This window comes from Salmo salar, chromosome ssa25 (genome assembly GCF_905237065.1).
Source record: "Salmo salar chromosome ssa25, Ssal_v3.1, whole genome shotgun sequence".
Classification (NCBI taxonomy): domain Eukaryota; kingdom Metazoa; phylum Chordata; class Actinopteri; order Salmoniformes; family Salmonidae; genus Salmo; species Salmo salar.
Window position 1 is genome coordinate 24,013,468 of NC_059466.1, and position 23,963 is coordinate 24,037,430.

Consider the following 23,963-nt stretch of genomic DNA (forward strand, 5'->3'; position numbering starts at 1 on the left):
TCTGATGAAGAGAATCAAAGGTAATGGATTATTTACATAGTATTTTCGATTTTAGATCTCCCCAACATGACGTCTAGTCTGTATCGCAACGCGTATTTTTCTGGGCACAGTGCTCAGATTATTGCAAAGTGTGATTTCCCAGTAAGGTTATTTTTAAATCTGGCAAGTTGATTGCGTTCAAAAGATGTAAATCTATAATTCTTTAAATGACAATATAATATTTTAACAATGTTTTCTAATTTTAATTATTTAATTTCTGACGCTGACTTGACTGCCGGTTATTGGAGGAAACGATTTCCTCAACATCAATGCCATAGTAAAACGCTGTTTTTGTATATAAATATGAACTTGATAGAACTAAAAATGCATGCATTGTCTAACATAATGTCCTAGGAGTGTCATCTGATGGAGATTGTAAAAGGTTAGTGTATCATTTTAGCTGGTTTTATGGTTTTGGTGACCCTGTCTTTGACTTGACAAAACATTACACACAACTCTTGTAAATGTACTGTCCTAACATACTCTAAATTTATGCTTTCGCCGTAAAACCTTTTTGAAATCGTAAAACGTGGTTAGATTAAGGAGATGTTTATCTTTCAAATGGTGTAACATAGTTGTATTTTTGAAAAATTTGAATTTTGACATTTATTTGGATTCAAATTTGCCGCTCTTGAAATGCACCTGCTGTTGATGGAGTGCACCACAGGTGGCACGCTAGCGTCCCACCTAGCCCCAAGAGGTTAATGCATGTCTGTTTATTTACAAGTGTGCATATACATTTATGCCTTACAGAACACATATTTGTATGAGTTTACTTTCTTTTACTTTGAAGTACATTCATTTTTTTCCCAAAAATATTGATCTTGTTGTAGTGCACCCAGCAAACCAAAATTGGGTCTTTAAAAGTTCCCAGAACATTCCTTATATCACGGCAAATGTTCTCATGGCACAAACAGTGTCCAGTCATGCCAATAGTGTGTGATTGCAGCCCACAATTCGGGGTGTTCCTGCATGCCTGCAGGAACCCCCCCTCGAGCATCCCATTGGTTCCTGCATGAACGCCCCTCCTCGAACATTCCATTGGTTAGTGCATAAACGCCCCCCATCGAGCACGCCATCTTCATGCTTGTGAGTCTTTTGATACACTACATTTTTCCTGATTGTCTATGCGAGTAAAATGTGGGTCAAAAGGGGGGGGGGAAAGTATTATCTGAGCTTTTTAGGGGTGAAGTACAGTACCATTGTGCTAGCTAGCTACCTTTCCCGTTTGCTGTTTACTGGAGTCCTAGTTAACAAACTAGCTAGCACCCAGTGTCCTTCACTAACGCCTGCTGAATGCCTGCCCTCGCCATCATTAACAGAACTGCGCTGGAAAACAGTGCCTGACAGGCAGGAGAAAAGGACACTGTCCACTGTTGCCCTAGCTAGCTGGCTACCGTTGTCACCTCTTTTTCTTATCTCTGGTTGGCATTCAACGTTATGTTGCGTTACCGTCACCTACTGTACTGTAGCGCCCCGCCTCCCGCCTGTGTACTGGAGTCCTAGCTAAACATTTTCCTGATTGATCATAATTAGACTGAGAAAACCCCCCACAATACCACAGATATCCACTGGTGGTGCAGAGGGTTAATGATCTGGCTGCAAAGCTGAAGATTATTATTTTTTTTTTAACAACTGTGAAATTGAGGCTCAGATATAATCTACTAAAAGAGATGTCTTTTGTTTGTCCAGATTTATAAATCCAGTCTGAAATGCAGAATTCAGGCTAACTGTAAAAAAGAAAACATTGTGTATAAATTGACTGTTAAACTTCAAAAACGCACCCGATATAATTCTTACTTTAGGATGCTTGATATGGTCCCTCCCAGTCTTATTTTTATTATCTGAAAAGCAAAAGTTATCCTAGATCAGAACTCATAGTTTTGGATAGTGGAAGTACGCAGCATATGAAGAGGATGGGTGAAGTGATGGTGAATAACCCAGTTACCAGTATTTCCCTGGGTTACTTATGTCTAAGAAGGCGAAAAAGGAATCATGGCATTCCTGATTGACCATACTGCCATGGCTACAGTGCCTTCAGAAAGTATTTACACCTCTTCACTTTCCACATTTTGTGTTACAGCCTGAATTTTAAATACAATAAATGGAGATGTTTTGTCAGTGGCCTACACACAATACCCCATAATGTCAAAGTGGAAGTATGTTTTTCAAAATGTTTACAAATTAATTAAGTTAAAAGCTGAAATGTCTTGAGCCTAAATAAGTTCAGGAGTAAAAATGTACTTAACATGTCACATAGTAAGCTGCATGATTTTTGAATGACTACCTCATTGCTGTACCCCACACATACAATTAGGTCCCTCAGTCGAGCAGTGGATTTGAAACACAGATGAATCCACAAAGACTAGCTAGGTTTTCCAATGACTCACAAAGAATGGCACCTAATGGTAGATGGGTAAAAATAAATAAAGAAGATCCAATACAACTCCAATACAATACAACTGAGTACCACTCTCCATATTTTCAAGCATAGTGGTGGCTGCATCATGTTATGGGCATGCTTGTAATCGTTAAGGACTGGGGAGTTTTTCAGGATAAAAAAGAAACGAAATGGAGCTAAACACAGGCAAAATCCTAGAGAAAAACCTGGTTCAGTCTGCTTTCCACCAGACACTGGGATAATAATTCACCTTTCGGGAGGACAATAACCTAAAACACAAGGCCAAATCTACACTGGAGTTACTTACCAAGAAAAAAGTGAATGTTCCTGAGTTGCAGAGTTACAGTTTTGACTTAAATCTACTTGAAAATCTATGGCAAGGCCTGAAAATGGTTGTCTAGCAATGATCAACAACCAACTTAACAGAGCTTTAAGAATTTTGAAAATAATATTTGGCAAATGTTGCAAATCCAGGTGTGGAATGGTCTTAAGAGACTTACCGAGAAAGACTCCCAGCTGTAATCACTGCTGAAGGTACTTCCACATAGTATTCACTCAGGGGTGTGAATACTTATGGAAATTAGATTTCTGTATTTCATTTTCAATAAAAGTGCAAAAATGTCTAAACATGTTTGTCACTTGTCATTATGAGGTGTTGTGTATAGATGGGTAAGAAAACAATTCCATTTTGAATTCAGGCTGTAACACAACAAAATATAGATAAATAAAGTGTTAAACATATGGTTGTTTGTGTATGATTTAAATGCTGTTCAAATGTCCTATGAATTAAATGTAAATGCCATTTGTGTCTATATCACCTTGTAGTGAGCCTACAATACAGTCCTAAAATCCAAATTCTTTAAATGTTCTGAGGACTTCCAAGACAAGGTCAAATGTATATTGTGTGTATGTCAATGGAATATTATGTTAAACCTAAAACAAATATGCTATGAACATCATAAAAACTGGCTTATTTGGACATTATGTGAATGTTCTGTGCAACTTTCGTGAATATCACAAGAATAGTCTTCCAACATCCCAGACATTTCTTGTAATGTACCCACACTGTTACCACAACCTAATTAAATGTTTTGGGAACCTTTAAAGAACTCAGAAAGGCTGTTCTGTCAACATTCTTGCAACATCAAAGGAGTGTTTTGTGCACGTTATTTGAATGTCAGCACAACTGGACAGTTTTAGGTTCCCAAAACACGATCTCCTGTTATATCCCCATAATGTTCCCACAACCTAAAGAAAAGTTTTAAGAACTTTTAAAGAACATAAAATGTTTTGTTTTGGGAACGTTCTTGTAACGTCAAGTGAATGTTTTTTGCACCCTTAAAGAAACATATAATCATCCACGCAACTGGACAGTTTTTGTGTTTTGTACCCACAATGTTCCCACCAGACTGTTCCCACAACCTAATGAAGCATTCTGTGAACTGCAAAATAACAGATAAAATGTGTTGTGGGAACATTCTTGCAATAATAGGCAAATGTTTTATGCAAGCGTATAATCATCAGCACGACTGGACAGTTTTTGTGTTATGAAAACATTTGCCACAACCTAACGAATGTTCTGGGAACTTGCACAGAACCAAATTTGGTTTGCTGGGAATACATTGCTGCTACTGTACATTATGTAATTGCATTACCTGGAAACCTAATGAGAACTTGTGGGGAATGTTCTTTGGTGGTTGTTGTAGATGTGCATTTTTTTGAATTTTAGGAGAACATTACAAGGATATTTAATTTCAAACATAAAAAAATGTGTTATTAAAAACATTCTTTGAATGTTTTTGGGATGTTATCATTCTAATGTTAGTGTTTTATCTATCTAGAACTTAATGGGAATCTTAGCTAATGTTATGGGAATATTCCTTGTTTGGTGTGCAGGATTCTAAGTCAATGGTGTGAAATGAAGGTCCTACTGTATGATATGAAATCAGGGTCTGCAGCTTGCCTCTCAGCAGCCATTTGTTAAAAGCCATTTGTGGAAAATAAAGTGGTCGCACCCTTGATGTAGTGTGTGGCTTCAATGCATACTCCATCAAGTTTGGAGTATTGTAATGGCCACCTCTATTCTTCTTGTCCTAAATGGGACCCATTTAACTGTCAAATAAGATGATTACAATGGGGGATGTTTTTTAGGTCTTACTATTGATAGAGCAAATTACCCTGCTCTCATTTTCACCACATTCAGACCAAAACATAAATAAGTGGCCAGAGAGAGTGATACAAGGTATATTGACCACTCTGGCCAGCAGAGCAGCATTTGCAGCTTTCACTACAGGATTAGCTGGCTAAGGTTAGCAGTATTGCAAGAAACAGCGTCTGCATAAAATAAGCCTGAGTATTTAGGGTATTTGGGGATTAAGTGCATTTGTAGGACACATGGGGGCTTGTGAAAATGGCATCTTCCACAGATAAATTCAAAATATCTTTATTTGGATTGAATAAATACATTCATATAGAATGTGAAATAATGCAATTCATAACACATGGACCTTTTTTTAGCTTGCCAGTCAGTCAATCATTCTAGATGGCAGGAGAAGAGGCAGGAGAGCCATTGTCTGTCCTCCCTCTCTAACCCACTCAATCTGGGCTAGATAAGGCTGAGTGGAGGCAGATGAGCAGGGAAAGGCTCTGTTCTGCACGCTTAGCATCTTCTGCCTCTCTCTAAAGTCTCCTCTGAGATGGGAGCTCAAGTCACTCACTCACCCCTCATATTCTGGGAGAACAGTGGGAGTCCACTGATCCACATCCCCACCATGTTCTACTGTTGGCAAAACTGACAGACAGACAGTGACTGGAGAGATTTTTTATTTTGGCTTTGACCAAGAGGAGCTATTGTCATTTTTAAAAGAAGCGCTGAATAAAGAAAGTTATGTGGCTGGCAAATGTCAAGTTGGTCTATGTGTTTGATATCCTTCTCTGCACCTCTTTGTGTAATTGGTTGTCCTCTATCCATGCCTAGCCTGTTCAGGTGTAGAGTTGGCGTGATTAATTTAGCACTAAAGCATCCATTGCCTTTATTTTAGCTTAGCTATTTATTTATTTTACTCACTGGTCATAGTTGGTTGGATTCAGGACTCTGGTTATTCGTCTAAACAATTATCAAATTCATCCTCTCCTCCGTCTCCTTTACCGTCTTCTCTACCTCCGTCTCCTATCCCTCTTCTCCCCCTTCTTCTCCACAAAGTTTTACTGCTTACCCTGTCATTGAAGAAGGGTGAAGATGTTAATCATCCATATTTCCCTAATGAAACTCCACGTCTTCCATTAATTACTCCCTGGCCTCTCCCAACAATTTCCAGAAAACCAAGCTGTCAGTCGCCTTTTATTGCAAACAATTAATTAGCAATCGAGCTGACTCAGATAGTGCCTTGAGTATTCTGTATGTATGGTTTATGGCTTCTAGAAAGCACTGGATTCAGCCCGTATCTCCAGAATTGATCACATGTTCACCACTAAGACCAATTAAGCACTCCATCCAGAGGAGATTGTAGAGTACATGTGCCATTGAGTTGGAGTTATAGGATAGAATTAAGGTGTTCATGTTTTATCCAAGCACCTTACCAATGGTTCAGTAAAAATGCCAGATGTTTTAGTGCAAAGCAAGGACAGAAATATGTGTGCTATGTCCTGTTAGGACAAACATGTTCTTTATGTTTGTCCTAGTACTCTGATGCAACCCTATTTTCATGCCAAGCACATACAGTCAGCTGTATCTATTTGATTTAATTTGGTATTTTTGGTCGCTATTGAATTGCCATTCAAGTATCCCTGCTCACTAAGATAACAGTAGAAATTCAATCAATGAATGAGACACCTGGAATATGTCAACTCAATATTTTTTCAGTTGATGTATGAACAACAACGTTTTTTGGCAGAGACTTCCCAATGCCCTGTATGGATATATGGATTTCAGTTTATTTCGTATTTTCCTGGAATTATGTTTGTTTGGACTTGTCAATGTGTATCAGCTGTGCCAGTGGCATCAGATGCACTGCATGTTATACGGGTTGATTAATGCCTCGTATATTCCATTTAAAGGTGCAATATGCAGAAATCGATCACCCATTTCCTGGTTGCTAAAATTCGAATAGTTTGCCTAATTTCAGTTTGTGACAAAACAAGCACTTAGAGAATAATTGTACCATCTAAACTGCTGTGAAATATCTTTTCAGGAACCAAAAATATTGTATTTTCAGCTGTTTGAAGCTTGTGTACAAAAACAAAACTTAAAGGGAGCATTGAAATAGCTCACATAGAACAGATCTACAGTGTCTTAGACTTGCTTTCATTGCAAATTACAGATCTATAACTCCCAATTTTATGTGAATTTGGTCGGGTCGGCCAAAAAGTTACTTATTGCAGCTTTAAGTATTTCCAATGAACAGGTGGATGTGACATTGGTGGATTTGTCATTATATTACACAATGTGCAGAGTTTATATTGTGTGTGTGTGTGTGCAGGAGTTACAATGAATTCAACTTTGTGGCTGTAATTCCCTACACCAGTGTTTTCCAACTTCAGTCCTTGAGTACCCCCAACAACACACATTTTTGTTGTAGCCCCAGACAATCTCGCATGATTCAACTCATTAAGGGTTGATCAGGTGTGCTTGTCCGGAGCTGCAACACAATTGTGTGCTGTTGGGGGTACTCGAGGACCAGAGTAGGGAAACACTGCCCTACACTGCAAATGAAAGAAGCATGGTGGTATGTGCACGTTAACATCTAAATAAATCATTGGCTTTGTTCACCCTGAAGTGTCTTCAGTTCTGTCCACCTTTATCAGTAGATTCAAATGTACTGCATTTATTACCAGTTGATTAATGCCATGTCCATTACATGTTAGAATTTACAATGAATTAGTGGAGGCTGGATTGTTGGATGATCATGGTGACGCTCATGTCTGTGTCCCCCTCCAGATGTGGGTTCAGTGGAGGGGTTGGCGTACCACCGTGCCTGGGACACTCTGTACTGGACCAGCTCTACCACCTCCAGCATCACCAGGCACAGCGTGGACCAAAGCCGGCCCGGTTCCTTCAGCAGAGAGGCTGTGGTCACACTCTCTGAAGATGACCACCCCCATGTCCTCGCCCTGAATGAGTGCCAAAAGTATGTGGTTCTGGTTCTACTCAGTCTCCCAATAACCTGGTCTTGACAACTGCCATGGTCATTGTCACTACATAGGAGCTGGCAAGACAGCACAACCACATCTGGGACCAGGCTGGTCTTTTTAATAGTTTGTTGCTAAATTATGTCTGAATTTGTATGCCACCCAACTGTAGTTCCGTAGCTACTACTTCAGATGCAGTATGTCATTCTATGCCTGAGGCTATGGTTGTATGCCTTTGCTCAACAGATATATAAGCTCACAATCATATTGGGTGCATTACAAAACAAGACATGCCTCCTTGGACAGAGAGAAATTTATTTCTGTCTTAAGACAATTCCATCTAACTAAGTTCATTTCTTAAACAGACCTCAGTGGACTTTTTGTTAGAGCAATCAGTATAATTGTACATGACCCATACAGTATGTATTCAGTTCTGTAGAGAAGATTGTATCTCCAAAGTGTACTGAAGGAGGGACATCTAATTGGTTTGACACACTCCCATTTCAAGAAATACTGCCTACAGTGCTTTCACAATAACTAACAAATGTTCCTGTTATATCCATTAAGAAATAAAAGCACGTCTCAATCTACGGTAATTACACGTCAAGAAGGTTATCGCGGAATGCGGACCCAGAGTTCACTAACTAATTAAACTCTTGATCTTAGTGTGTATGCGTTTAGTTCGTAATTTGGCAAGTTTTCAAACAAACTCCAGAATGCTGCTAATTTGAATTTCATCTGCTATAATAAATTAGCACTCTCTGACATATTCTTACTAGCCCCTATAAATCAATACAGACTTTCAATGTTGTAAACATATTCTACTGTAGGGAGGATCCAGGATAACCATACCTATCTCCAAGTTCAACCTTTGCTAAGAACTTCAAAAGTATTGATTGTTTAACTTTGAAACAATCTCTTGTAGTTTGAATGAGGATATAAGCCCTCTACTTTCAGTGCTCAGTATCGTATCTACAACTGTTGTACACTGCAATACAATTCACAGATTCCTTTTATTTAGCAAAACCTACTTCCGATAGATATTCCATTTATTTACACTCCCACACGATTGTAATTTGTAATATTCTTAGTAGTCAGCCCAAAGAAATGTAAATACACATTCTGTCTAGCATTCATTGAGTAGCAAAACTGAAGCTGAGGCAGCGCCTTATCAGAGATGGGAGCTGCAGTAGCTCATGCAAGGCGATGCTAACACAGCCGATACAAAATGAGGAGCAGATGACAGGTCATGCAGGCCATCGTGAGTTACGGGATCACTAGATAACAGGAGTGACACAACCAGATAGAGCAACAGGCAATATAGAACGGCTGCCTATGAATAATTCTTACAGTGATTAGTGTTTATTTTACCCTACAAAGAAAGGCAAGGAGCTTGACAAGTTACAATTGCAGTCCTATTTAAGCCATCATACACTCCCCTGATTCAATTTCAGAGAACATTTGTTTTGTCCTCCTCACTGAGGGGGTGTAAATATGTCTGAGGGAAAATGTGCATAAAGAGATATCGAATCTGGGTTACATCTGTTTGCAGTGAAGGTGGAAATTGCTTTTAGACTTGAGATAAAAGACTCGTAAAAGAAAAAAAAAACTTTTACTATCCGTCTTTCCTGTTCCCAGTCAACTGACTTCTTTGAGGTGGTTTCTCAAATGTCCATATAGTTAATAGTAGGTTTTTGAATGTCTTTTGAATGTTTATTTCAGCCTGATGTTCTGGACTAACTGGAATGAGCAGCGTCCCAGTATTATGAGGTCCACCCTGGCAGGAAACAACATGAAGGTGATCGTCAGCACAGACATCCTCACTCCTAACGGACTCACCATCGACCACAAAGCTGAGAAGATCTACTTCTCTGATGGAAGTCTGGGGAAGATAGAGAGGTGTGATTACGACGGCTCACACAGATATGTGAGTATGACCAACATGAGGATTCCATATGTATGCCATCACAGTTACACTATGTTACACCATGGGCTGGATTACGAATCACTTTTAATGGAGATTAAGCATGCTTTTTAGTCCAGGACTAGGTTTAATCTGTGTCCTGGAAAGCAGCCATAAGGGCTGAACTTAAGTCATAGAATGAATGACATCATGGCATTTTATTAACACGTTCTAATGAATGTCCCCTCTTATCATGCATGACATGCTGCAGCTTGTTTGACTTGGTCTGTAGAAAAGACCACAGAATTTAGACGAATTGATTGAATCTCACTAAGGACCAAAAGTATAGGCAGTTCAAAAAGGCAATTACTTCTTGTTGAACCAACATGTGTTCTGACGTTGTCACGGGCCGTAGCTTTCTATGGAGGAGAGAAATGATATTTGAAACATGGTAGACACAAAGGCAATGATTCTCTGCTGAAATGTCAAAGTATTATGTCCCCTTAAACTGAGATGGGACTCATTTTATACCCGTTACATTATCTCCCATTCCTGTTGAGCCTGATGGCATTTTAGCCGTAATACAATGGATAGCTTCTGTAATACCGCTCAGCATTCTTTTCATATATTATATCTCAAAAGACAGTGAATGGTTTACTTAATTATAGAAGTCATTTCCCTTCAAAAGTAAAGGAGCTCAGAAAGAGGGTCGGTCTAATTTTATCCGTGAGAGGTGCCATGCATAATATATATTCATAGTGGTGAAAATCCAGGATATGTATCCCCAGCATGTAAGGGATTACATAAAAATTTGGCTCTCCTCTTTGCCGACGGTTGACACGATCTATGTGACTGAGGACCTTGACCCATCTCAATTTGTTACCCATATGTTTGCAAAAGCAGGGTTGTGCATCACAAAAGTCACATCCTTTGGGTTCCCGCGTTCCCCGCCTGCAGTCTTTCTCCTGCTAATGAAAGCTCACACAGAAGAGCCCTGTGGGGGAGTGCCCGTCACTGTCCCAATTAGAATGTGAAAATTAAGCAGAGCTAACGGATTATCAACAGAGCAGTGGTGGGAGGGAGGGAGAGGGAGAGCTTCCTGCTATTATGTGTGATGGTGTGGAGGCGATGTGGGGCGGTATGGGGGCAGGGTGGTGCAGGGTTGTACTGTATGGCACCTCCAGCCCAGGGATCTGGGAGTGTCATTACAGCCTGACAGCCTGACTGTGTGACACCCCTTTCCCCCCTTCTGCTCTGACAGACATGAGATGAACACAGAGTACAGCAGCGAGCTCTAAAGGCCCACTTGCCCTCCACACTCCACTGTGGCATTTTAAGTGGAGCTGTTGTGTCATTACCCATGCTGACGAAAGCCTAGAGAGCCCGCTTGAGTATGTGATGGGGATAAGATGTTAACACATTCAAGCAGTGAAAAGACAACCTTTTAGGTGTGAAGAGACTGAATACGAATTAAGAACTGGTACTCAAGGGTGGTAAGCATGTGGCTATATGATCACTGAATATGATTTTCAAGATTTATGACCATCCCAAATCCCAAAATAATGAATTAAATTGCATTTGAAGAATGTGATGTTTCAATTTAAAATGTAACCTTTATTAAACTAGGTAAGTCAGTTAAGAACAAATTCTTATTTGAAATGACAGCCTACTGGGGAACAGTGGGTTAACTATCTTGTTCATGGGCAGAATGACAGATGTTTACAGATGTTTACCTTGTCAGCCTGGGGATTCAATCCAGCAACCTTTCGGTTACTGGCCCAACGCTCTAACCACTAGGCTACCTGCTGCATTACTAAATTGTGTGACGTTTCAGAAAATTGACAAACTTAGAAACATTATTGAGAGCTTAGATATGAGTTATGCAAGTAATAAAGTACTTATGGTGTTATGTTCAATATACTCAGAACATACATATACAGTACCAGTCAAAAGTTTGGACACACCTAGTCATTCAAGGTTTTTTTTACTATTTTCTACATTGTAGAATAATAATGAAGACATCAAAACTATGAAATAACACATATGGAATCATGAAGTAACCAAAAAAGTGGTAAACAAATCTAAATATATTTTATATTTTAGATATTTTAAAGAAGCCACCCTTTGCCTTGATGACAGATTTGTACACTCTTGGCATTCCCTCAACCAGATTCATGAGGAATGCTTTTCCAGCAGTTTTGAAGGAGTTCCTACATATGCTGAGCACTTGTTGGCTGCTTTTCCTTCACTCTGTGGTTTAACTCATCCCAAACCATCTCAATTGGGTTGAGGACGGGTGATTGTGGAGGCCAGATCATCTGATGCAACAGCCTGGAGGTGTGCTCGGTCATCGTCCTTTTGAAAAACAAATGATAGTCCCACTAAGGGCAAACCAGATGGGATGGCGTATCACTGCAGAATGCTGTGGTAGCCATGCTGGTTAAGTGTGCCTTGAATTCTAAATAAATCACAGACCGTGTCACCAGCAATGCACCCCCCACACCATCACAACTCCTCCTCCATGCTTTGCGGTGGGAACCACACATGCAGATATCATTCATTCACCTACTTTGGGTCTCACAAAGACACAGCGGTTGGAACCAAAAATCTCAGATTTGTCTCATCAGACCATAGGACAGATTTCCACCGGTCTAATGTCCATGCTTCTCGTGTTTTTTTGGTGCAAGTCTCTTCTTCTAATTCGTGTCATTTAGTAGTGGTTTCTTTGCTGCAATTTGACCATGAAGACCTGATTCACGCTGTGTCCTCTGAACAGTTGATTTTGAGATGTCTGTTACTTGAACTCTGTGAAGCATTTATTTGGGCTGCAATCTGAGGTGCAATTAACTCTAATGAACTTTGTGTATTTTGTGTAACTCTGTGAACTTTGTGTAACTCTGTGTATTCCTTTCCTGTGTCGGTCTTCATGAGAGCCAGTTTCATCATGGCGCTTGATGGTTTTTGCATTAACACTTGATGAAAATGTTCCGTATTGACTGACCTTCATGTCTTAAACTAATGATGGACTGTCATTTCTCTTTGCTTATTTGAGCTGATCTTGCCATAATATGGATTTGGTCTTTTACCAAATAGTGTTATCTTCTGTATACCACCCCTACCTTGTCACATCACAGCTGATTGTCTCAAACGTGTTAAGAAGGAAAGAAATTCTACAAATGTACTTTTATTGAATAGCATTCCAGATGACTACTTCATGAAGCTGGTTGAGAGAAGGCCAACAGTGTGCAAAGCTGTCGTCAAGGCAAAGGGTGGCTACTTTGAAGAATCTGAAATGTAAAATATTTGTTTAACACTTTTTTGGTTACTACATGATTCCATGTGTTATTTCATAGTTTTGACATCTTCACTATTATTCTACAATGTGGAAAATAGTAAAAATAAAGAAAAACCCTTAAATGAGTAGGTGTTTCAACTTTTGACTGGTACTGTACTTTAAGTAGACTCTAAGAGATTTGGAACACAGTAGTATTTAGACCTTGCGTACAAAACTAGCGTCCTCTCTAATCGAATTTATTGTCAATAAGTTCTGTCAAAATCCTTCTGGCGGCCTTGTCGTTTCTCTCTCTCTCTCCTGCTGGCCAGTTGTTTTCCCTGTAACACGTTAAGCTCCTTTAATCAACACCTGTCCTATTAATCCCTGTATGGTAGCAGGGCTAATGTGATGGTTACAAGCGTGTCCCACTAATGGCTGAGACTACAGAGCTGTAGGAAAGCAGAGAGTGAGACTCCCGAAGGAGCTGTCTGTCTGATGTATGCCTGCCTCCCTCTCCACGAGACTGTAATTTACTCTGCCAACATCTGGGTTAAGCACTAACCTCGGGGAGGGGTGTGTGTGTGCTTTTTTGTACAGGGGTTGATGATGCAGTGATTCATTTCCTAGTGCAATCTGTTTTTCAAACAAAATCAAACAAAAGCATTTGATGTTTAGAAGTAACAGATATGAAGTCTTTGAAAATCATATAATGTGTTTAAGTAGAGTACAAGGAGGTAGATGGTTTAGCTATGGCTTTATATTGGCACTGTAGACATATAACATAGTGTTTGATGGCTGCCAAGTTCTGAATGCTTTAACTGATGTACTGCTTTGTAACTTACAGGTCATTGTGAAGTCAGGACCAGGAACGTTCTTTGGCCTGGCTATTTATGGGGAGTTTATCTTTTGGTCAGACTGGGCTCGCAGGGCCGTGCTGAGATCCAACAAGTACACAGGTGGAGAAACAAAGGTACTGCGATCAGACATCCCCCACCAGCCCATGGGAATCATCGCTGTAGCAAACGACACCAACAGCTGTGAGTATTCTCCCTGGAATGACTTATCTCAAAGAGAAAGAGACTGTTTGTGAATGTTTTATTTGTATGTGTGAGTGTGTGGAAGCCTGTGCTGTGCATACACGTGTATATACAGTGCCTTCGGAAAGTGTTCAGAACCCTTGACTTTTTTCACATTTTGTTACGTTACAGCCTATTTTAAAATTGATTAAATTGTTTTTTTTTCTCATCAAGCTACACACAATATCCCATAATGACAAAGCAAAAACAGGTTTTTAGAATTTTAGGTAATTTATAAAAAATAAAAACTGAAATATCACATTTAGATCAGTATTCAGACCCTTTACTCAGTCCTTGGTTGAAGCACCTTTGGCATCGAGTCTTCATGGGTATGACGCTACAAGCTTGGCATACCTGTATTTGGGGAGTTTCTCCCATTCTTCTCTGCATATCCTCTCAATCTCTGTCAGTTGGATGGCGAGTGTTGCTGCACAGCTATTTTCAGGTCTCTCCAGATATGTTAGATTGGGTTCAAGTCCGGGCTCTGGCTTGGCCACTCAAGAACCTTCAGAAACTTGTCCCGAAGCCACTCCTGTTTTGTCTTGGCTGTGTGCGCTTAGGGTTGTTGTCCTGTTGGAAGGTGAACCTTTGCCCCAGTCTGTAGTCCTGAGTGCTCTGGAGCAGGTTTTCATCAAGGTTCTCTCTTGACTTTTCTCCGTTCATATTTGCCTCGATCCTGACTAGTCTCCCAGTCCCTGCCGCTGAAAACATCCCCACAGTATGATGCTGCCAACACCATTCTTCAACGTAATGATGGTGTAAGGAAGTGGAGGCTCCTCAGAGGAGGAGGACCATCCTCAGTGAGTTTCACAATTTTTAAAAACATTTAAAAGTTATCCTTTTTAGATAAAACTATACTAAATATAAATCAAATGTCACCAAATAATTTATTAAAACACTATTTTGCAAAGAAGGTCTACAGTATCCTCAACAGCAATCTGTAGGGTAGCATCATGGTGTAGCCAGAGGACAGCTAGCTTCCGTCCACTGAGTACATTGACTTCAATATAAAACCTAGGAGGCTCGTGGTTCTCACCCCCTTCCATAGACTTTTATTTATTTATTTATTTTAAATTTGGGGGGGTTACCCCTTTTTCTCCCTAATTTCCTGGTATCCAATTGATAGTTACAGTCCTGTCCCATCTCTGATACTGCCGTACGGACTCAGGAGAGGCGAAGGTCGAGAGCCGTGCGTCCTCCGAAACACAACCCAGCCAAGCCGCACTGCTTTTTGACACAACACCCGCTTAACCCGGAAGCCAGCCATACCAATGTGTCGGAGGAAGCACCGTACACCTGGCGACCGTGTCAGTTTGCATTGCGCCCGGCCCGCCACTGGTGTTGCTAGGGTGCGATGGGACAGGAACATCCCTGCCAGCCAAACCCTGCCCTAACCCGGACGACGCTGGGCCAATAGTGCACCGCCCATAGGTCTCCCAGTTGTGGATGGCTGCAACAGAGAACTGGAGTCGAACCAGGTTCTCTAGTGGGACAGCTAGCACTGCGATGCAGTGCCTTAGACCACTGCGCTGCTCGGGAGGCCCTTTCCATAGACTTGCACAGTAATTATGAAAGGTTGGAGGACATCCTCCGGAAGTTCTCCAACCTATCAGAGCTCTTGCAGCATGAACTGACATGTTGTCCACCCAATCAAAGGATCAGAGAATGGATCTAGTACTGAAAGAATAAGCTACAGCTAGCTAGCACTGCAGTGCATAACGTGGTGAGTAGTTGACTCAAAGACAGAGAAAGACAAAAGTTTAACAGTTTTGAACAAATTCATTTCTTCTTAAATGAAGGAGAAGCAAGAGAGAAAGAGAGATTTCGTCATTTTTTTTCTTCAGTTTCACTTACTTAGCTAGGAAATGCAGCTAGCTAGTTTAGCCTACTGAAACACCCTGCTCAAACATAGGGATGCAATGTTAAGCTTTTGGTTTTACTAATTTATTGCCACCGGGGCCCGCTGGTGTAACTGCTTACACTGTAATGTTACTGCATGATAGTAGCGTGTTTACTAACCCGTTCATTCTATTAGCTATGCTGACTATGACGTTACTTTAGCTAATATGGTGACAACGATGTAGGCTGTGTGTAGCGGTTTGGTTTGGAAAGGTTTTTTCGCCTAGTCACATACAGCTGGTGTTGTGCATTGAAGTCCACAAGCAAGGGAAGAGGTGAAAGGAGGAGAGCGCATAATGTAGATGCGAGAAGGAATACAACGTGGCTGCTATGAAACTGTGAACTGTGTTTACAGGTCTATTCATTCCATCGATTTTGTTGAAAAACGTTTCTTAAACAGAAGCAAATGGAAGAAAACGGGGATAGACATACCTCAATTTGTACTATATAAACTCTTGTTTGCAACTAATGATTAAACCCACTATGAGCTAAATGCAGGTAAGAGTGTGCTAGGCGGTATTGAATGTCTCTGTCTGTCCATGTGTCACTGTCTGTCACATCAAATTTGTCTATTGACCTGTGTGCACCTACATTGTAAACTTTCATACATAGGCTAGGTTGTAGCAACCTCATGATGGGTATATGGAAAATTTGAGAATTACGTAATAGCCTAAACCTATCGCTGTTACATTTATCTGGGTGAATGGAATGTGAATGACAGTCATCCAATATGCTGTAAAAGAAATAAGGCCATCCTCTTGAAAAATAATCCTTCTCCATCATCTGAAACGGCACTGACCACCACTGGTGCCAGGTTTCCTCCAGACGTTCCTCCAGAGTTCAATCTTGGTTTTGTCAGACCAGAAAATCTTGTTTCTCATGGTCTGAGAGTCTTTAGGTGCCTTTTGGCAAACTCCAAGCGGGCTGTCATGTGCCTTTTACTGAGGAGTGGCTTCCGTCTGGCCACTCTACCATAAAGGCCTGATTGGTGTAGTGTAGAGATGGTTGTCCTTCTGGAAGGTTCTCCCATCTCTGCAGAGGAACTCTGGAGTTCTGTCAGAGTGACCATCAGGTTCTTGGTCACCTACCTGACCAAGGCCCTTCTCCCCTGATTGCTCAGTTTGGCTGAGCGACCAGCTCTAGGAAGAGTCTTGGTGGTTCCAAACGTCTTCCATTTAAGAATGATGGAGGCAACTGTGTTCTTGAGGACCTTCAATGCTGCTGAAATGTTTTCGTACCCTTCCCCAGATCTGTGCCTGGACACAATACTGTCTCGGTCCTCTCTGGACAATTCCTTCGACCTCATGGCTTGGTTTTTGCTTTGACATGCGCTGTCAACTGACCTTATATAGACAGGTGTGTGCCTTTCCAAAGCATGTCCAATCAATTGAACTTACCACAGGTGAACTCCAATCAATTTGTAGAAACATCTCAAGGATGATCAATGGAAGCAGGATGAACCGGAGCTCAATTTCGAGTCTCATAGCAAAGGGGCTGAATACTTATGTAAATACATTTTTTCTTTTTTATATACATTAGCTAAAATTTCTAAAAACCTGTTTTCGCTTTGCCATTATGGGGTGTTGTGTGTAGATTGCTGAGGATTTAAAAAAAAATGTAATCCATTTTCGAATAAGGCTGTAATGTAACAAAATGTGGAAAAAGTCATGGGGTCTGAATACTTTCTGAAGGCACTGCTGAATAAGAGCAAATGTGGGAGCTAAGACTATATCTATTAGTGTGAACAATGTTTCTTGGTAGTTTTTAGCTGTCATTGATAGATATGTGGACTAGATAGATTTGCTTGCATTTGTTTGTTTAATTTAGTTTGGGGGTCTTATCTTTGCTATAGTTCTCCACTTAAACAAATCACAGCAGTGTATTTATCTACCAGGGCTCCTTATAAATTAGGATGGTCTTATTTAGCTAGGAAGAAAGTAAACCTGGAGGAGAGGAGGGCTCTGAAGTGTTGCATATGTAAGAACTAGGACATTGGGAAAAGGACTTAAGGGCGTCCCAACGGCTTGACTCCCTCTGTGAGGATGCTGAGAGTGACTTTTCCTTCTCATTTTTTTCATCATCACAAATGATCGCAGACATCACCCTCTGACCTCTCCGTCTTGCCAAAGGGATGAGTAACACCTTGCAACGTTAAAGGAAAGAATACTGCTCTTTATTTCAAATGCCACTAAGCAGATACTTTTATCCAAAGTGACTTACAGTACAGTTAATGCATACATTTGTTGTACATGTATGGGATCCCTGTGTGGATTGTACCTACACGATTGCTACTGTCACGCTCTCAAATGTACCAACTGACCCCTGTTGTTCTCACCATAGTTTTCACTTCCTGGTTGTGAAATGTGAATAAAATGGTAGAATCTCAATCGCATACTCCTCGCATCCTCTCTCCTTGGCTCCTTCTGAAAAACCATTGGAGGGGAGGGACCCCTGGCTTTCTCATCCAATGGTTTTGAGAAGGAGGCGAGGAGAGAGGACGCAAGGTGTATGCAATTGAGATTCTTCCAATGTCTCCCTATCTTCATTAGTCTTCCTGTCTGTCTGTCTGTCTTGTCCCTCTGTAATCAGATGACTCCAACCTGAACCTGGGGGCTCTAGGAGCTCTTCCAGGGGTTTGCTGAGTCATCACACACACACACACACACACACACACACACACACACACACACACACACACACACACACACACACGCATCCCTTACACAGACACTGATGCATGAATGGGTTTGAGGGAAGGAAAGCTACGGTTCATTTGTCATGCATCTCTCCGGTGAGCGCTTGTGATGCTGGCACTTTATCGTTTCCCTTCTCTCTGCATCCCTTGCTCTTTCTTTATCAGGGAGGATGAGACCATACCTGCTTGTTCCTGTCACACTGACTGAGCTAATGCGTCTTTTATGGTGGGCTGGTGGGAGCTGGGGGTTGTGACCGTTGGCGTTGAAATAAACACTAGGCTATTTGAGATTTAGCCCTTAATAAGCTGGTGACGTTTAGTTTATTGGTCTCTCAGCATTATTAAAGGTTCCTATAAACAGTTGATATTCAACATTCGGAATGGCTTTGACGTTACAATATACTGTAATAATTGCAACCTCACTTTGTCTTTTTGCCTTCTGTTATGTCTATAGCATCTGTTGTTGGTCTCTTGTTATGTCTATACTATCTCTGGTTGGCTGTGTGTTTTGCAGGTGAGCTGTCCCCATGTAGAGTCAATAACGGTGGCTGTGGTGACCTGTGTCTGTTGACCCCAGATGGAAGAGTCAACTGTAGTTGTCGGGGAGCACGTGTCTTATTAGATGACAACAAATGCATTTGTAAGCCATGACGTTTTGCCTTTTTAAACAGTCATACATTCAATAACCTTGCAATTCTCACAACAAATATAATGTAGTTGAATGCTCTAGATTTTCAACTTAACAATATATATTTTTCGGAGAGAAATGTTCCCTCTTTAGTTATTGTCTCTATACACTTTTATTCACTGGCAAGGATAGGCCGTTTTAGGCAGTTGTACTACTTTATCAACTGATTAACTTACTTTAGGTGGAGAATATACACCGACTATATCAAACATTAGGAACACCTTCCTAATATTGAGTTGCACCGCCCCACACCTTTGCCCTCAGAACAGCCTCAATTTGTCGGAGCATGGAGTCTACAAGATGTCAAAAGCGTTCCACAGGGATGCTGGCCCATGTGGACTCCAATGCTTCCCACAGTTGACTGGATCTCCTTTGGGTAGTGGACCATTCTGGATACACATGGGAAACTGCAGAGTTTCAGTTCTTGACAAAAACCGGTGGGCCTGGAACCTACTACCATACCCTGTTCAAAAGCACATAAATATTTTGTCTTCCCCATTCACCCTCTGAATGGCACACATACACAATCCATGTCTCAATTGTCTCCAAGCTTAGAAATCCTTCTTTAACCTATCTCCTCCCCTTCATCTACACTGATTGATGTGGATTTAACAAGTGGCATCAATAATAGCTTTCACCTGGATTCACCTGGTCAGTCTGTCATGTTTTATATACTCAGTGTACAGTGTATGTACTTTTGACATCAAGGTCATACTGGTACGTTTACAGCTAAGCTTAGTGCAGCTTCTGCAAACTTTGAGACCACAGCTAAAGCCAGTATGGTGAGAGAATAAATCAACATTTGACTTGACTAAGCTAATTAAACATGTTATCTACTTTTACAGCAGAGAATTCCTCCTGCAACATCCACACAGAGTTTGAATGCGGAAACGGCGAGTGCATCAACTATCAGTTCACGTGTGATGGAGTAGCTCACTGCAAAGACAAGTCAGATGAGAAAATGCAATATTGTGGTAAGCAATTGATCTTACTATATATTATCATAGGCCCTCGACTTCGTCTTAGGCCTAGCAAAACCCGTGCCAATATATCCTCCAAACACAGGCTTCTGGTGCATTATCACTTAACTACATGCTAACAAAATAGCCTGGTCAAATACTATGTGCTGTAACCATCCATATGGCATGACAACAATAGCAGGGTTGGCTACAACACGGCCTGATCACTAACGCCGATGAGACAGCCTATAGGGAGGAGGTCAGAGACCTGGCAGTGTGGTGTCAGGACAACAACCTCTCCCTCAAAGTGAGCAAGACAAAAGAGCTGATTGTGGACTACAGGAAAAGGAGGGCCGAACAGGCCCCCATTAACATCGATGGGGCTGTAGTGGAGTGGGTCGAGAGTTTCAAGTTCCTTGGTGTCAACATCACTAAGGACCTATCATGGTCCAAACACAGCAAGACAGTTGTTAAGAGGGCACAAGAACACCTTTTCCCTCTCAGGAGACTGAAAAGATTTGGCACGGGTCCCCAGATCCTCAAAAACTTATACAGCTACACCATCGAGAGCATCCTGAACAGTTGCATCACCGCCTGGTATTGCAACTGCTTGGCATCTGTCGATAAGGCGCTACAGAGGTAGTGTGTACGGCCCAATGCATCACTGGGGCCAAGCTTCCTGCCATCCATGACCCAAGTCATAGACTCTTCTCTCTGCTACCACACGACAAGTGTTACCGGAGCGTCAAGTCTCGGTCCAAAAGGTTCCTTAACAGCTTCTACCCCCAAGCTATAAGACTGCTGAACAATTAATCAAATGACCACCCGGAATATTTACATTGACCCCCCCCCCTACCCCTACTCGCTGTTTATTATCTATGAATAGTCACTTTACCCCTACCTACAGTACATGTACAAATTACCTCGACTAACCTGTACCACCACACATTGACTCCGTACCGGTACCCCCTGCATATAGCCTCGTTATTGTTATGTAGTTTTATTGTGTTTTTATAAAAATGTTTACTTTAGTTTATTTAGTAAATGTTTTCTTAACTCTATTTCTTGAACTGCATTGTTGGTTTAGGGCTTGTTCGTAAGCATTTCACGGTAAGGTCTTCACCTGTTGTATTCGGCACATGTGACAAATAAAATTTGATTTATGATTGTCGTTATGATATATGGTTGTTGTTATGACAACCTTACACTCTTAGAATTTTTTGTAATTTTGATTCATTTATTCATACAATTTCATCCTTCCACAAGATATAGTCCCCTCACAAATCTAGGGTTGCTACCCAAGCTGGCTGGTCGTTCGTTACACCGGTTCGGTTGACGGTGACGTGACCCAGTCATTGAGTCTTTCTGTTCTGTATCTATGGACGCGACCCAGTCGTTCATTCTAAATGTTCTATTGCTATACTGGCTGACCGTTCTTATCCCTTGCTTGCTTGCTAGCCAACTACGGCTACAAAAAAGGGTTCCAAAAGGGTTCTTCGTCTGTCCCCATAGGCAAAAAATGTTTTGGTTCCAGGGAGAACTCTTTTGGGTTCCCGCTGTGGAAAGGTTCCTACATGGAACCCAAAAGGGTTCTACCTGGAAACAAAATGGTTCTACTTGGAACCAAAAAGGGTTCTTCAAAGTGTTATCCTATGGGGACAGCAGAAGAACCATTATAGGTTCTAGATAGACCCTCTAGTTTTCTAAGAGTGTAGAAGAATTGGCTAGAGCACATGTAGTGTGGGACTATGCCAGTTGTAGTCTAGAGGATGTCATGTGAAGAAAGTGACAGTAGCCTAAGGACTACCATTAGCATTTCCTTTCAAAGTGAACATATTTTGTTTTGTCATTTCGCCAGACAACAGGATTTGTAGGAGAGGCTTCAGGGCATGCTACAACCAGCGCTGTGTGGCCAACAGTCGTTTTTGCGATGGGGTCGATGACTGTGGGGATAACTCAGACGAGGCCTTCTGTAACAGTGAGTATGGATAGACTGCTTAATCTCCCAGTCAATCCTGATACCTCAGAAGGCAGGTCCCTCCCTGCTTACGCTCTCTCTGTGTGTGGGTGGGTGAGTGATTGGGTGGGTGGGTGAGTGAGTGGGTGGGTGGGTGGGTGGGTGGGTGCGTGTGTGTGCAGCATTGCAGGCTCCACACTGGGCTAAGCCCTTCTCTTTAATGAGCCCCAACATCATATACCAAGGATACCACATACATACCACTCCTCAGAGAAATAAGGGGAGGATGTTAGGCACAAAATGTTCAGAAAATTATCATTAAAGTGGCTCACTCTTCATGTTGTCATTTCCGTCATAATTTTCTACAAAATTATAATCATGCAAAGATGGCCCCTAATCTCCAATATTTGTTATTGCTATTCAAATCAAGTGGTATTCAAAATCCAATTAGCTATTATGTTCGCAATTTTTTACATTTTGTTTCTGGGGCTGTGATTCAGCAGTTGGCCCAGAGGAAAACAAACCTAGCACTGTTTAGCAGGAACTTAATGTTCTTTAAACCTGAAACAAGACAATTGAGAGGCTGTGAGGCAGCAGTTCTCTAAAGATGGATGAAGCTTTCCAGGACTGTGAAATCAGGCACATCTAGCTGTAATGTGTCTCCCCGCATGCAGTCGGTTCAGTTTTTAATGGTAAATAATCAACAACACCCCTGTTAAAACATGTAATTATATGCATCTAAATGAAAAGACCAAAGTAAATTGAGCAAGAAAACCCCTTCTCTTCACTAGATCTATCAAAGATAATGTCTTAGTATCTAATGTGCAGTGGTTTATTAGTAGGGCTCATAATAACAGACCATACATGGCTTTCCCATAAACTAAATGATCATAAATAAATCCTGAAATTATCATGTTTTTACACGACTCATGTTTATTTTTTTATTTGCTTTGAACTCATTCGTGCGCACACACACACATATATATATATACCCCTGATATCCTCCCTATCCTAGATATTCTCCCTGAACCTGATGCTAAACACTACTGAGTCATCTACCTGGTTCACACTATTAAGTGCTCTCTACCTCCCTGATGATTTAGCATCGGGCCTTTTTGAAGTGTTAATTTCCCTTTCCCACTCTCCTCTCAGATGTCACGTGCGTGTCATCTGAATCATCCTGCCAAGATGGGAGCTGTATCACCGGCTCAGCCTGGTGTAACCAGGTCATTGACTGTGCTGATGCCTCAGATGAAAAGAACTGCAGTAAGTTAAGCCTTGTCAAGGTGTGGTGTGTGATGATCCCAAAAAGTGTTAGCAGGCTACCATGTTTGCAAACTATCACCATTGATGGATCACTTGGGTTCAGTCATCCAGCATTATCCAGATTATATTTATAGTCTTATTACACAGGTAAAAGAGCAACTTAATGTACAGTGTTAACTTGACTTTTACCTGTTTATACCTTATCCATCCAAATCTAGGAGAAGTGTTAGCGACTGTTTGCGGATTTGTAGTAGCTAATGTTTAGCTAGCTAATGTTTTTGTGTAGACCACACAGACTGCTCTGACTTCTACAAACTGGGGGTAAAAGAGAGAGTCTTCATTAGCTGTAACTCCACCTCACTGTGTATCCACCCCTCCTGGATCTGTGATGGAGCCAACGACTGTGGAGATTACGCAGATGAGACCAACTGCCAGGGTGAGTCTCTTCTCTCCTCTCCTCTCGTCACGTCACATCACGTCTCCTCTCATCACCTCTCTCGTCTCGTCTCCTCTCTCCTCCTCTCTCCATGCTCTCTGCTTAGGGAAGACAGATTGAGGAAGTCGGCTTCAATTAGAGAAGAGTTAGAGAAAATCATAAAACATAAATATGATTTCCTGAAGTGATTAGGCGAGACAGAATTAGGGATTCGCAGAGAGCTTAGGGAAAAGATAATGACCT

At 41.2% G+C, this 23,963-nt stretch overlaps 1 protein-coding gene across 7 annotated transcripts in view; it reads left to right on the forward strand.

The window, feature by feature from the left end:
• The window catches only part of lrp1bb (low density lipoprotein receptor-related protein 1Bb), a 446,550-nt gene that overhangs the window by 346,755 nt on the left and 75,832 nt on the right, over window positions 1-23,963 (forward strand). For all 7 annotated transcript variants that reach the window (XR_006761946.1, XR_006761945.1, XR_006761947.1 and 4 more), the window contains 8 exons: window positions 7,377-7,566; window positions 9,290-9,494; window positions 13,589-13,781; window positions 18,929-19,054; window positions 19,948-20,076; window positions 21,920-22,039; window positions 23,171-23,284; window positions 23,571-23,720. Coding sequence is in view for 4 of the 7 variants with exons in the window: in XM_014173709.2 (XP_014029184.2) it covers window positions 7,377-7,566; window positions 9,290-9,494; window positions 13,589-13,781; window positions 18,929-19,054; window positions 19,948-20,076; window positions 21,920-22,039; window positions 23,171-23,284; window positions 23,571-23,720 (1,227 nt within the window). In the remaining 3 variants the exon portion in view is untranslated. The remainder of the gene's footprint in view (window positions 1-7,376; window positions 7,567-9,289; window positions 9,495-13,588; window positions 13,782-18,928; window positions 19,055-19,947; window positions 20,077-21,919; window positions 22,040-23,170; window positions 23,285-23,570; window positions 23,721-23,963) is intronic.